Source organism: Neofelis nebulosa, chromosome 7 (assembly GCF_028018385.1).
Source record: "Neofelis nebulosa isolate mNeoNeb1 chromosome 7, mNeoNeb1.pri, whole genome shotgun sequence".
NCBI lineage: Eukaryota > Metazoa > Chordata > Mammalia > Carnivora > Felidae > Neofelis > Neofelis nebulosa.
Genome location: NC_080788.1, coordinates 146,504,311 through 146,518,741, shown reverse-complemented (window position 1 = coordinate 146,518,741; position 14,431 = coordinate 146,504,311). Strand labels below are relative to the sequence as shown.

At 59.0% G+C, this 14,431-nt stretch overlaps 1 protein-coding gene across 6 annotated transcripts in view; it reads left to right on the top strand.

Moving 5' to 3' along the window:
• Window positions 1-13,569, top strand: part of PPP1R13B (protein phosphatase 1 regulatory subunit 13B) — a 102,259-nt gene extending 88,690 nt beyond the window's left edge. For all 6 annotated transcript variants that reach the window (XM_058740394.1, XM_058740396.1, XM_058740391.1 and 3 more), the window contains exons 9-17: window positions 2,690-2,870; window positions 6,515-6,684; window positions 7,064-7,562; window positions 8,829-9,607; window positions 10,207-10,344; window positions 10,421-10,554; window positions 11,323-11,489; window positions 12,412-12,611; window positions 13,251-13,569. In XM_058740394.1, coding sequence (XP_058596377.1) covers window positions 2,690-2,870; window positions 6,515-6,684; window positions 7,064-7,562; window positions 8,829-9,607; window positions 10,207-10,344; window positions 10,421-10,554; window positions 11,323-11,489; window positions 12,412-12,611; window positions 13,251-13,292 — 2,310 coding nt within the window. In that variant the 3' untranslated portion in view covers window positions 13,293-13,569. The remainder of the gene's footprint in view (window positions 1-2,689; window positions 2,871-6,514; window positions 6,685-7,063; window positions 7,563-8,828; window positions 9,608-10,206; window positions 10,345-10,420; window positions 10,555-11,322; window positions 11,490-12,411; window positions 12,612-13,250) is intronic.
• Window positions 13,570-14,431: the final 862 nt, after the last annotated feature.

Sequence of the window (14,431 nt, the reverse complement as noted above, 5' to 3'; positions counted from 1 at the left end):
ATTGCACATCTTCACTATAATGGCATTTTGCTCCCCCATCTGCCACAGCTGATAAAACATAAATTGGCCATAAACCATTAAAAAAAAAAAAGACAGTGGAAAACTCTTTCCAAAGCCACATTTATTTCCTGGTATGTGAAATCAAAACCTCCCTGGCCACAGCCACAGCCACTGTCTCCCCACCCCCATCCTCCCTGTGCTATTGTGTCTCCACCCTCGGGGAAGCTGTGGTTCTGGCCTGGCAGCACCCGGGCATGGTCGGTCCCACTCTGCCACTTGAAGCTGTGCCACGTGGGCACATTCCTTGACCTGTGCAGACTCGAGTCCTCGCTGCAAACTGGTATGTCCTGCCTGCCCCAGCAGTCGTCGTGAGCATTCTTAGAATAACCCATGTGGGAGGGCTCTGTAAACTCTGCAGCAAAGTGCTCTATGAAGGGTTAGTGCTTTTTAAAAATCTTTATTTGGTATTTTGACTTTCAAAGGTAATAAATGCTCATTGGAAAATGAAAACAGTACAGAAATACTTAAAAGAAAATTTGAAAGTTCCTGCCACCCTATTCCCATTCTCCAAACAGGATAGTTTTAATATTCCAGTCTTTTGCTTAATACAGACAAAAAGGTACTTAATTTTTAATTGAAAATGGAATTGTAGGAATTCTGTCATTTGCACTCTTCTCCTCGTCTCTTTTAACTGCAACATGGGTATCTTTCTAGGTCATTACCTCACTCCTTTTGCAGCTTCTCTACAACACCCCACGTCCCGGGGCCTGTGGCCCCTTTCCCTGACCTCCTCGCCGGGTGTCCCCGAGTCCTGCCGTTAACTTTCGGCACATCAGTGAGCAGGAGCACTCCCAAGAGCTTGGGGGACGAGGCACTGCTATGCGTGGCTCCTGGCCTGCCTTCCATGGTGGCGCCAGGGTTTGAAGGAAGCAGTGCCTGAGTGCAAGGCTGGAGCGGGACGGGGAGGTGGGCGGGCACGGGCACCAGCTAGCTGGGAACAGCTCCCCAAGTGTCCTCGTCCACACTCCGTAATTGGTACTTTGACAGCTTGACAAGTAACCTCTTGTCAGCTGCTGCGGCTCTGGAGGCAGCTCCCGGGAGACCAGTGAGAGCCCTTCTGGGTCTCTGCCTGGGTGGGCTGGGGTGAGGGGTGGGGACTGCCACTTCTTTGTCCTAATGAGTGGTGTCAGGTGAAATCTCTTATTTACAAACCAATCTACCCCCCCCCCCCTTTTTTTTTTTTAAACCAGAGAGTTCGTGGTTGATCTGTAGGACTCTGTGTTTTCAAATGACAGTTCTCCCATACTTACGTGGCAGGGGAGATACCATGGTCAAATGATGGTTCTCCTTGCTCTTTCGAGTATCGTCCTCTTGCTCACACAGCACTTTCTGGCTGTGCTCCATCGGTCAGGGCTCTCCAGAGAAGCGGAATGAGCAGGGATGTGGAGAGTGATTGCTGGGTGTATAGACTGACTTTAAGTAACTCGCTCACGTGGCTGTGGAGGCTGCATGCCTGACACCTGCAGCCCGGACACACAGGAGCCCTTGATGCCGCTGCTCAGGTCTGTAGGTCGTCTGCAGGCCCAGGGGCCTCTTTCTCCGAGCACGTCAGTCTTTTCTCTCTCAAGTCCTTCAGCCGATTGCACATGGCCCACCCACGCTGTGGAGAACAGTCCGCCTCATTCACAGTCTAGTGATTTAAACGTTGGTCTCTTCATAGCAGCATCTAGGCCTGTTTGAGTAGATATCTATGGCCTAACCAAGTTGACACATAAAGTGAACCATCATAGATGGCTAGGTAAACGTTACTTCTTACATTCCACCTGATAGTTGAGGTGATCCTGAAGAATATGGTGCCTCTGCAGAAATGTGTCTCCACCCAAAGGTCCTAGGCCCCTTTGGGCAATTGTCAGAATCCTGGACCCTCTCCCTAAAATGATACATGCTCATGGATGCAGAATTTTGCAAACAATTGTAGGAGGTTATGGATCTCTTACAGCCTACCTGGGGTCCCTAAGGTGTCCGTGATTCTCCATTCAGATCCCTGTTGTGGACCTTCTCGTTGTTAGGCAGCATCACATGATCAGTGTCTTTGGCTATAGTGTGGTGTCCTTGCTGAGAATGGCAGGGTTGTCTTCAGGGCACTGGTCAGAGGGTCTCCTGGTTCCAGGCCCTGTCACTGTGCCCTGCACGGCTTGTTCAGTCCTTACAGCAAGCCTCAGCTTGACTTTACAGACATGGGCACTGAGGTTCAGAGCCATTAGGTCACTTTCACTTGCCCAAGGCAGCACCGTGAATAAGTGGCAAAGCAGGATTTGAAACCAGGCTCAGAGCCCAGGCTTTGACCGATGCCTCTGCCCACCTTGGGGAGGGAGGGAGGGAGAGCATCCCCCAGTATAGAGGGTTCCGCAGAGGTGTCCTGGGAAGCTGTTCTATTCCATCACCAGCCCCTGTTTCTCCCAGCTCGCAAATAGGTAGGAGTTGTCAAAGAGAATCACTTGTGTGGGACTGTGGGTTGAGGCCCTTCTTTCAACACTTGCCCTTTCTAGATACTGATTTTTTAGGGTGATGGAGCTTCCTGAGGGCACATTATTTAGTGAGCGGCTCAGGTGAGAGCAGTCAGTCATACTAGGCTTGTGATTTCTTTAATTTAGGAGAACCTTAACTCTCATTTCTTCCCATTTTGTAGCTGAGCCGTGTGAATGGCACGTCGTCACCGCAGTCGCCGCTCAGCACGCCTGGCAGGGTTGCTGCAGTGGGGCCTTATATCCAGGTCCCCAGTGCCGGTGGCTATTCTGTCCCAGGGGACCCCATAAAGCCCCAGTCTCTCACTATCGCCTCAAGTGCTGCCCACGGAAGATCCAAATCCGGTGAGTGGCCCGGGCCCTCGTCTTGGAGGAAAGCAGGTGAACAGGGAAGGGGCACCCTGGGGGCCAGGAACCTCAGAGGAGGCCGCCACGGTACGCCCCAGGCTCTGCCCACCCTCAGTCTCCCCCAAGTACTGTCTTCCCCTCGGTCCGCTAGGGCGGTGTTGGGGAGCTGTGCGCCACCACGGCAGCGATACGGCCCCAAAATGAGAACAGATTTCTCTTTATTGAGCTGAGTGTCTTACTGTGTGGCTTTTCAAACCACAGAATGCTTCGGACCTGATCCGCTCATGCCGCAGGTTTTGTGTCCGGGTGAGGGCTCTTGTGCCTGCTGCCCATCCCGGCAGAGGGGTAGCCTGTCCGTGGACAGTGTGCTGGGGCTGGTCTTCCCTTTCCCCACTCGGCGCGTTCATAACCAATCCAGAGGTCTGCAGACCATCACTCTGGCCCTCGGCCACACCGAATCGTGCGGTGGGACCAGCACCGTGCTGGCGAGTAGCACTCTTGGGGACACTGGGAAGCCTTGTGCAGCCTCCGGTTCCCAACCAAGGGCAGGCTGGGTTCTGCACGGGGAGGCTGCTCTCCCTTCTCGGAAGAAGGCGGCTGCTTTCCAAACATGAGGAAGCCAGAGCTGCTTTGCAGTAAGATTTTCTTTACGCTGGGCTGAACGTCTCCCCGTAAGACGTGGAATTGCGGAGCACAGGTGCAAACCGCACGGCCTTCCCTCGCTCACCAGTCCAGGGCTGGGCCGGGCCGGGCCGGGCCATGCTGGGCCGTGCTGAGCCAGGCTGGGCCAGGCTGGGCCAGGCCCCTGTTGTCAGGATTGGGGGTGGAGCTTGGCAGTCTTCCGTTCGCTCGTGTTCTCTTCCCTGTTGCCCGGTCTGAGCAGCAACAAGTCTGCCACTCCTGCTGTGGGGTGTCAGGGTTTGTTGTGACCCCGGCAGGATAAGCGTCACCAGCCGTCGTGGGCCACGCGCCCTGGCTGGGCTCTCTCCACGGCCGTGTCTCAGCAGCCACGTGGAGTGCATGGTTGGTGCGAGTCTCTAATTGCAGCTTTCTTTGAGAAGCGGTTATTTATAGTTTGAACCGCCCCACTGTGGGAGTAGGTGTTTGTTTCCAGGGCAGATAATTAGTACAGCCAGCTACTTCTCTGCTCACTTTGTTTTATTATTTATTTGTTTGTTTGTTTATTTATATATGTATTTATTTTGGGGAGAGTGCAAGTGGGGGAGGGGCAGAGAGAGGGAGACAGAGGATGCGAAGCGGGCTCTGTGCTGACGGGCTGACAGCAGTGAGCCCGACGTGGGGCTCGAACTCACAACCCACGAGATCATGACCTGAGCCGAAGTCGGACGCTCAACCGACTGAGCCCCCCAGGCGCCCCTCTGCTGACTTCCCAAGCCAAGGACGTCTCCCATTCCCCTCTCCTCTGTGGGGGTGTGAGGCTGGGCCGCCTCACAAGGGTTTTGAGGAAAGGACACCCTTCCGGGCCTGGAGAACGTGTCTTTCAGAAGTTCAGCACCAGCCTTGTTCTTTCCACTGCTGTGTAAGGTGACCGCACACAAGAAACCTGTGTCCCCCACACTGGGGACAGAATCCCACCCAGGTGTGGAGCTGGGGTGAGAAACCTCCCCGTGGGGACCCTAACTCATGCTGTCGACTGTCCTTCTGGTGCCGTGTCACACAGATGGCCATGGGAAGCCCAGAGTGACCAGCTCGCGGACAGTATCAGACCTCGACGTCGGGCCTGACCGCAGCCCCTCAGGGCACTCTGCAGACTCGTTTGCAAACTGTACGTCAGCTGGCAGGCCCGGTGGGGGCTCTGGCCCTTTCTGATACTGCTGAATCAGCAATCGTTTATTTTTCCAAACTGAGAAGGGTCTGCTCATCACATCCAGGCTTGAGAAAAATGCCACATAAACGCAATTTGTCCCTTCCTTCAACAGACAGGTGTGAGGCTTGGGCCGGGCCACACACCACACCCTCCTCAGGAGGGGGTCTGACAGATGCTGGCACAGCAGGGGATTTTGGGTTTTGTTTTAGGAAATCCAGATGATTTTTTGAGTTCGTTAAAAACTTTAGTTTTACCTCCTGTGCGAGAACCTCCCATCATACTTGAAGATAATCGTCCCTTTTAATCCTTTATAGTAAAAATAAAGGCTCTTTCCTCTGCACCCCCTGTCTGAAGAAGGAAATTCCCGGTCCCTTTTTCAGTCCCTTTGGGGCTCCCGTTGTGGATTTTTGGAGCAGCTGGCCGGCGCCACTCTCTGAGACCCCTGGGGCCGGCCCCTCCCTCCCTCCCTGGTCTGCTGGGCCCTGCTCGTTTCCCCATCGGCCCAGTTGCCACCTCCGCGTATCCTTGCTGAGCCTGCGTGCTTCTGGCCCACACCCCTCCCCCCCAGACGGCCCCCAGATCTAAGGTACAGCCGAGGGTTCGTGAAGGCGCACGCGCTTCTTGCCTGGAAGCGGCTGACCGGACGCGCGGAGCAGGGTGGTCCGGGCTGGGGCCCTGGACTGCCTCACCAGCACCCTTGCAGCCTGGCCGGCGCCGCGTGAGGCTGCCGCTGACAGGGCCCGGCGAGGGCGCCCAGAGGTCACTGCACGGGAGGGCCTTCCGCACTTGGGCTCGGAGCACGCTGTCTCCCGGGTCTCAGGTCTTGGCTCTGGCGCTGTTGTTCTGAGGGGGAGTGGCTTTCCTCCTGCTCCTTAGTTATGCCCACCTGCTGGCGCTGGCTGGGTGGGTGAGGAGCCAGGATGTGCTGTCGCTGTCAGAAGCGCCCAGAGCAGTCCCTTCTGCTTGCTTTGCGTTCCCTGTGGCTGATGGCTGGGTGTTCTCCACTCAGGTCCAGTCCGGCACCTGGGCCTGCCCTGGCAGCGGGAGCCTGAGTCGGAGGCTGTAACGTGGCCCCTGCAGGTGCTAGAATGTACTCACGTGGCTGTGGCTGCTTGGAGGGGTTGCTTCTGCACCCTTTTTCAGTTTGGAAAGTGCCTTGTTAAAGAGCAGCTTTTCAGCAGCTTTCCTAAAAACCTGGACGTGACTTTGCTTTCTGATCACTGCAACAGAATGGTAACTGGCTACGCCAGTCAGGGGAGCTTGTACTGGCCTCTTCTGCTCTTAAGTTATTTTGAGAGGATAGAAGTTTCTAACAGAGGAAAGTCAAATTTTTCTTTTAATGTGGAAGGTGGTACAGGTCAAGCCTGTTATGAAGTCAAAGGATAAATCTTTGGTTTCTATTGCTGTATGTGACCGTTGCTGTATGTGACTGGTTTTGTAAGTAATGTTTGAAAAGTAAGTGCTCAGGCTCATTTTATTTCCTGGTGTCGATGTAGTCGATTTGACCTGCATTCAGATAGGGGCCCGGGAGCGTTTCCACCGTCCTCCGGCCCCTCGCCTGGGTTGGAGCAGCCCTGTGCATGGTGACTGAGTCTCCGTACACGGGAAGGCGGTGCGGGCGCTGGCGGGGCCTGGCCAGCAGACGCTGCCCTTGGTCTTGCTGTGCACAAGCCTGTGTGCGGGCAGGGGTGGCCGGCCGCCTGGGTAACGGAGCTCCATCAGAGCCGATCTTTGTTTCTAGCAGAGGGCTGTTCTTAGGTTGGTTCAGCTACACTGAGGAAAAATTATACTCAGATTCTGTGTTCTTTTCAAGCCAATGATGGAAACTGGCCAACGTTAAAACAAAATTCTAGTTCTTCAGTGAAGCCGACGCAGATCGCCAGTGTGGACTGGAAGGACTCAAGCGTGGAGGGTCCTCTCAAGCAAGGGGCCGTCTCGAGCCAGCCTGTGCCCTTGTCAACTTTAGGAGCCACAGAGAAGCTGGTAGGCCGTTTGTCCCTGTCACAAAACGCAGACAGGGTCCTCGCTGTATCACTGTTCAGCCTTTATCTTCATCTGAGGGCTGTGAGGTGGGAGGTGTCACGAGGCAAGTTAATCCTGCTTGTACCTAAATTATGACCGAGTCTGAAGAAGACCGCGGTCCCTCAGCACTGAGCGCCTGCGAGTGGAGATGTGTTTCGCTCAGGATTGTTCCATCATGGGCGGGTGATGGGCCTGATTCCCACGGTGGGCCCTGTGCCTGGTCACAAGCTGATTTGAAGGATTACAAGTCCGACTTCGTTTTCTCTTGTGACTGTGGCTAGAAATAACGCTTAGCTTTTCAAAGGGTGACTTTGTTTTTCTTCTTAACATCTCAATTTAGGGCGTCGAGATCGGTAAAGTGCCACCCCCCCTCCCCAGTGTCGGCAAGCAGCTGCCTCCCAGCTACGGGACATACCCCAGCCCTGCGCCCGTGGGCCCCGGCTCCACAAACTCCCTGGAGAGGAGGAAGGAGGGCAGCTTGCCCAGGCCCGGCGCAGGCCCGCCCAGCCGGCAGAAACCCGCCCCGCTGCCCACCTCAGGTGGCCACACGTCTGCTTCCTCACAGCAGATTCAGCAGAGGATCTCTGTGCCACCGAGTCCCACGTACCCGCCGGCGGGGCCGCCTGCTTTCCCGGCTGGGGACAGCAAAGCTGAACTCCCACTGACTGTGGCCATCAGGCCCTTTCTGGCTGATAAAGGGTCAAGGCCACAGTCCCCCAGGAAAGGACCCCAGACAGTGAATTCAAGTTCTATCTACTCCATGTACCTCCAGCAAGCCACGCCTCCTAAGAATTACCAGCCAGCGGTGCACAGCGCCTTAAATAAGTCTGTTAAAGCAGGTACAGTGGGTTTGTACCTTGTCTTGGGGCTAGGGAGTCCTACTTTTACTTAAAGTGCCAGTCCGTAGCCTTACATTCGGGTCACAAACTATTTAGGATTAAAAAAACTTTTTCTTCAATGTTTATTTTTGAGAGAAGCAGAGCACAGGTCGGGGAGGGGTGGAGAGAGAGAGAGAGAATCCCAACCTAACAGCACAGAGCCCAACTTGGGGCTCGAAGTCAACCGTGAGATCATGACAGCCAAAACCAAGAGTCGGACACTGAACTGACTGAGCCCCCCCAGGTGCCCCTGGGATCAAAATTTTAATTCTTGTGTACAGTGAGGCCTTAGGTGTCCATGTGAGTTTGGGGTAAAAGGCAATGGGTGGAGTTTTGTAGCTGGATCACATGGGAACTGACTTCCTGCCTCAGCACCTGCCTTCCTGTGGTACTCAGGAAGCCCGGTTCCCAGAAGGAGGTTCCTCTTTTTCTCCTGCTTTGTGGGAATTTGTGCAGGGGCTTTCCAGGGGCTGGTGAGGGTGCTCTGCCCAGTCGTGGTCCTCCTGGCCTCCTGGCGGTGACTGAGCCAAGCCCCTGGAGGGGAGGCAAGGGAGCATCTGCTGCTTTGGGAGCTGGGGTGTCCTAGGAAGGGTGAGAGAGTGGAGCCTGGCCCCACGGACGTGGAGGCAGGAGGTGACTCTGACCTGCACAGCGGGGTCCTGCAGGTCAGTTCTGGGCTTGGGCCTCCCCACAGACTTTTGGGCAGAGGCTGCAGCTTCCAGACTCCTGGGAGCGCCCACCCCCCACCCCCCCGCCCAAGCGGAAGCCCGGCTACCTGTGGCAGGGCTCTGGCCCCCTGCCCTACAGTGCCTGGGCCAGCAGGCCGGGCCTTCCTGTCCGAGGCAGCCTGTGTTCCGTAGCATGAGACTTGGCCTGGGGCGCAGATGCTGTTTAGAGGTGGGTCTTTCTCCCCGGCTTAGAAACAAGGAAGGTTGGTTTGGGGTGGGGAAGTTGGGCCTGCAGCCATGTTTTGTTTTTGTTTTTTTCATTTGAAAAAGCCTAAATTGTGGAAGCCCGAATGTAAAAACCAGTTAAGAGGGGCACTCTATCTTCCAAAAGGAGTCAGTGGGGTTCTTTGCACAGAGGTTTCCTCCGGGATTTAAAGGTAGGACTTAGCACCAGAGCAGACCCCTGAGCCCACCTCCTGTGTGACCGCAGGGATGTGGTGACTAGACCCCTGGCCCCGCAGGATGCTCTAGCTGCCCCTGTCCTCTGTGTTTCCTCCAGTGTACGGTAAACCCGTTTTACCATCCGGGTCAACGTCCCCGTCACCCTTACCGTTTCTTCACGGGTCGCCGGCCACAAGCACGTCGCAGTCCCAGCCGCCTTCGGAAGGTGCTGAGAAAGAGCCGGAGCAGGACAGCCCTGCCCCTCCTGGAGACGGCGGCACCGGCACGGGCACTGTGGAGAGCCTGCCGCGGCCGCTCAGCCCCACCAAGCTCACGCCCATCGTGCACTCGCCGCTGCGCTACCAGAGTGACGCCGACCTGGAGGCCTTGCGCAGGAAGCTGGCCAACGCGCCCCGGCCCCTAAAGAAGCGCAGCTCCATCACGGAGCCCGAGGGCCCCGGGGGGCCCAACATCCAGAAGCTGCTGTACCAACGCTTCAACACCCTGGCCGGCGGCATGGAGGGCACCCCTTTCTACCAGCCCGGCCCCTCGCAGGACTTCATGGGGACCCTGGCCGACGTGGACAATGGAAATACCAATGCCAACGGGAACCTGGGAGAGGCTGGCCCCGCCCAGCCCACAGCCCCGCTCCCCTCCGAGCCTGCCCCGTCTTCGGACGCCAATGACAACGAGCTCCCTTCCCCTGAACCGGAGGGGCTCATCTGTCCCCAGAGCACCCACCAAACGGCCGAGCCTGCCGAGGATGACAACAACAACGTGGCCACAGCCCCGTCCACAGAACAGGTCCCCAGCCCTGGGGCCGAGGCCCCCTCACCGGGGGAAGACCAAGCCCCCCCACTGCTGCCCCCCACCGTGCCCCCGCCTGGAGCCTCTACGGTGGGTGTCGTCCTAGTCAGCCAGCCAGTGTTTGTAGAGGACCCGGCTGTGTTAGCCATAGTTCCGGGGACTGTGGGGCTTGCCAGACTCGTCCCCACCCTCACTGAGGCCCAGGGGGAGGACAGTGCCGCAGTCCACAGGTGGGGCTCTGAAGAGGTGTGGAAGGCTGCAGAGCTCTTCCTGGAGGGCCCAGCCAGGTTTCCCCGAGGAAGGGGAGCTGCCGTCGGGATTTGAGGGCCAGGCGGCGAGGGGGACGAGAACCTCCTAGACAGCCTTCTGGTGGGAGCTCAGTATTGGTGGAGCAGAGAGGGGGAGGTGAATGTCCACGGGGGTGGGTAGGAATGAGTTGCTGACTCCCGAGCTTGACTGTCACCCACCGTGGGTGCCCCTGAGCAGTGCCGTCCCCCCGGAGCACGCTGCATGTGTCACAACGGGTCTGGCTGGGCCCTGGGAGTGGGCGTTCCTCTCGATGCCAGGGGCCACTCAGCCTTGCCGGGTGCACACGCTGCCCACGGCTTTCGCCCTGTCCCTCCTCTCCACCGCGGCTTGGTGCGTTGGCACATTACCTATAAATCAGAAGCATGTTTCCTTCCCGGCAGAGCAAACGGACCAACCTGAAGAAGCCTAACTCGGAGCGGACAGGGCACGGGCTGAGAGTCCGGTTCAACCCCCTGGCGCTGCTCCTAGATGCTTCTCTGGAAGGCGAGTTTGACCTGGTGCAAAGGGTCATCTACGAGGTGAGTGAGCGCAGCCGCAGGCCTGGGCTGCCCCATCTGCTGGGAGGCCGGGCTCACGAGGGCCTTGTGTCCTCAGGTGGAAGACCCTAGCAAGCCCAATGACGAAGGGATCACCCCGCTGCACAATGCCGTCTGCGCCGGCCACCACCACATCGTGAAGTTCCTGCTGGATTTTGGGGTCAATGTGAACGCTGCCGACAGCGATGGCTGGTGAGGGCCCCTGGGGCACGTGGCCTACGGTAGGAGGAGGCCCCCGGTCCAGGAGTCGGGCGAGTGCAGAAGCGGACACGGGTGGGCGGGCCTACTGTCGCACCCCGGGGCCGCCTGGCCTGGTCCCCTCCTCCCCACTTTAGTTCCGTGAGTCCTCTCGTGAAAGGCACAGCTGGGATCGTGTCTTCGCATAACGTGCTAGCAACTTCGCGGGCTGCGCGTTTTGCAAAGTGTTACTCTTCGTCGGGTTTGAAATGGCCGGATAACCTGCGTGGCAGAAACTCAGTCCCGCTTTGCAGTTGCCTTGTCGGTGTTTGCCCGCAGGGCCCTTCGGCTGCTGTGCGGGCCCCCAGGCCTCCGCTAGGTCTTGTTGGCAACGTCAGGCTCCTGTTTGTGTGGTTTGAACATCTGGGGTTTTTTAATTGTGGCAAAATCCGTCCAACGCCTACCGCCATGGCCGCGTGAAGGCGTGTCAGCCGTGCGCAGCGCGCCCCTGCTCTCGCGTGAGGGGCACCTACTTGATAGGCCGCTTCCCAGCCTCAATCCGCCCCCCCCCCCCCCCCCCCGCCCCCGAGGCCCCACCGCCCAGCAGCGGGCGGCGGCCCGGCCGAGAGACAGACGGGCCAGTAGGAGTCCTGCCGTTTCGAGGACCGACACGGGAACCTTTGGGCCTCGAGGCACAGCACGGCCCCGGAGGCCCCCGGGAGGCCGCCGGGGCCTGGCTGGCCGGGCAGCGCCTCGCGTGCCTTCACCCGCTCTCCGTTCCAGGACGCCGCTGCACTGCGCCGCCTCTTGCAACAGCGTCCACCTCTGCAAACAGCTGGTGGAGAGCGGCGCTGCCATTTTTGCCTCCACCATCAGCGACATCGAAACCGCCGCGGACAAGTGTGAAGAGACGGAGGAAGGCTACATCCAGTGTTCCCAGTTCCTCTACGGTACGTGGGGCGTCTTGGCACGGGGCGGGGGCCCTTCCCCTGGGCGCGGTGCTGCGGGGCCGGGGAGGAGCCCCCTTCCGTTTTGGGAGCCACCGCGCCAAGCTCCTCGGGATGGAGGTCACGCCGTCCCTTGGGCTCCTTCCTGAAAACCTGTTTGAAGGGCCGTGTTGCGGAAAGATTCTGTGCCTGGTCGCTAAAAACCGTGCTTCTTTGTGGATGCGGTGCCTCTGGGCAGAGCCGCTGGGGGGTTTGGGGGGCTGTACGTTTCTGGGGCACGCCAGGGCTTGAAGCACAGCCGAAGGCGCTCCAGGGTCCGGCTGCGGGGGAGCACCCACATTCCCGGCCTGGGGTGACCATCGGCGAGTGAGCCACGGAGTGGAGCTCGCCCTGTCGTGACTAAGCCGCTTGAGCCGGGATCGGCCTTTCTGAGGGTGAGAGAGCCGCAGGTTGCCGGCTCCACCCCGGGCTCGGGCGCCGTGGCCCTGCCCTGTGGTAAACCTGGGGATGCTCTGGCTCGCTGAGGCAGGCTCCGGGCTCCGAGCACAGGGGCAGTGGTGAGCTCGTGGGGGCCGTGGTCACAGGGACAGCTGTGCCGGCGGGACGGAGGCGGGAGGTACCCGGGCCTTTCTCGGGGTCCCCGTGGTCACTTGGGGCACGAGCTTGCTTGGTGGCTGTGGTGAGGTGGTGCGTTGTCGAGGGCCTCCCCGACCCGGGAGCGGCCGCACCGCCTCTTTGGCCATCGACTTCTGGAAGTAGTTCTGGGTGTGAGTCGTGACTTTCACCGCACGGCGTGCCTGGTCCGGCAACACGCCTCAGCCCCGGGACCCAACACAGCAGTAGCACGACTCGTCAGGGTCTTGACACGGCCCCGGCCGGCGGCCCGCCCTCTGCGGACACCTGACCGCTCGCCCTGTCGTCCCAGGGGTGCAGGAGAAGCTGGGCGTGATGAACAAAGGAGTGGTGTACGCCCTGTGGGGCTACGAGGCCCAGAACAGCGACGAGCTGTCCTTCCACGAGGGGGATGCCATCACCATCCTGAGGCGCAAGGACGAGAGTGAAACCGAGTGGTGGTGGGCTCGCCTTGGGGACCGGGAGGGCTACGTGCCCAAAAACCTGCTGGGGGTAAGCACCGTGAGCCCGCTCGTCCGGGGTCGGCCACCTCTGCTGCCGTCACTCCTGCAAGTCCTGTCCCCTCCGCCCAGCCGTAAACCGCAGGGCGCCGGGCTTTGTGCGGGGTCGCACGCTGCAGGGTGAGCACGGCGGGTGGCGGCCCTCGTCCACTCTCTGCGCCACCCTCGTAACGGGCAAGTTGGCGGAGTTGGCACGGGGATCCGGCAGGCCCCACACTCACACCGTGGGAGCAGCAGGGGTGCCGGCGGAGGAGCCCCCAGCCGCCTGATGCAGGAGCCCGGGCCGGCAGCCAGCCACCACTGTCTGCAGCCCAGAAACGGCCCAGGGTGGGGAGCCCACACGTTGTTCCCTCTGTTGCGTTTGTAACTACACCAGACCTTAGAGCAGGTGCCGCTGTGCTCCCCCCGCGTGCCTCGAGGGAGCTGGGGGCTTATGGCCACCGGCACGGATTTGAGGCGGTGCCAGGTGCTGCGAGAGAGGTTCTCCGGGGTTGGGGGGCGCGGCTTGTAGGGGGAGTCGGGGTCTCGGCAGGCGCGTGGCAGCCGAGTGGCGGCCGTCCGGGCACCACCGGGTGCCCCTTCCTGCTCGGCGTGCCGTGCCCTCGTCCTGACTGTTTCCGTCGCTTCGCAGTTGTATCCACGGATCAAACCCCGACAGCGAACGCTAGCCTGAGCTTCCGTCTGGGGCGCCGCCCGCGCTTGCCCGCCACGAGGAGCCGCCGGGGAGACCGCCCTGCCGTTTCTGCGGGAGCTGCAGCTAGACGTGTTTATAATGGTGCTCACTTGCGCAGACAGCATCCACAATGTGAAATCCCTGCAGTTTCTCGGTGAGGCCCTTTCTTCAGTTTGCCCGTAACCGGGAGAGGTACTTTTGCCTCCAGGAAGATTGAATTTTGCCAATTACTGTAAATCCAAATAAATGTGCAGCTTTCTAAACAGCTGTCCCCGTTGCCAATAAGCAGCTCTGTCATTTACCCCTGGTCAGTTGCCAGTGAAGACGAACCCTCTGACTTTGGCCCCAAGGCCTTCCTCTACGTCCCTCCACCCCAGCACTGAGAACGCGCAGCTGCTGCGAGGCGTGCGCCCCCTGCTACCGGAAATCGCAGCCGCCCGCCATCCTCTCCACCCCGACCACACGCATCTCTTCCTCTCCCTACCGAGAGGGCCCCTGTGCGGAAGCTTCTGGCATTGGTGGGGCGTGGTGCGTGTGTGCTGAGCATTGGCAGAGGTCACCTACACGCGGGCCGACGGCGGGCCGCGCTTCTGCGTCCCGGGCTCCAGAGCCCTTAATACCAAGTGACGAGCAGTCAGGAGCCTTGAGATAGCACCGTTCCCTCCTCTGCACTATGTGCAGCCCACGGGCCGGCAGCCCAAGGTCAGGGTGGGGCAGATGTGGGGGTGCCTGCATGTCAGGAGGGGCAGCTGGGGTGGGGGGCCCAGCCTCCCGGGTCTGGCCCGGCCACGATGCAATAACCTGTGCCGGGTCCAGACTTCAAGTAAGGCGCTTACGTTTGAACTGTACGTACAGACTTTTATATACCAAAAGTATTTTTTGACTAGATCATTCGAAACTACCAGAATGATGGAAATGTTTTTTTTCTCTCATTAAAATCCAGGCCCTTAGGCTTTATTTTCCATGTATGAGTCCTGTGTATAATTCATGTATAAACGTGTAGCCAGGCACCTGTAAGCAGCGATTGTAACAGTGTGCTGACGAAAAGTGAGCGCCCGTGGGGCAGCCTCTGCTGCTGGAAGCCACCGCCGCAGAGGCCGTGTAAACGTGCACAATAAACCGCTGTCTCCCACCGGCGG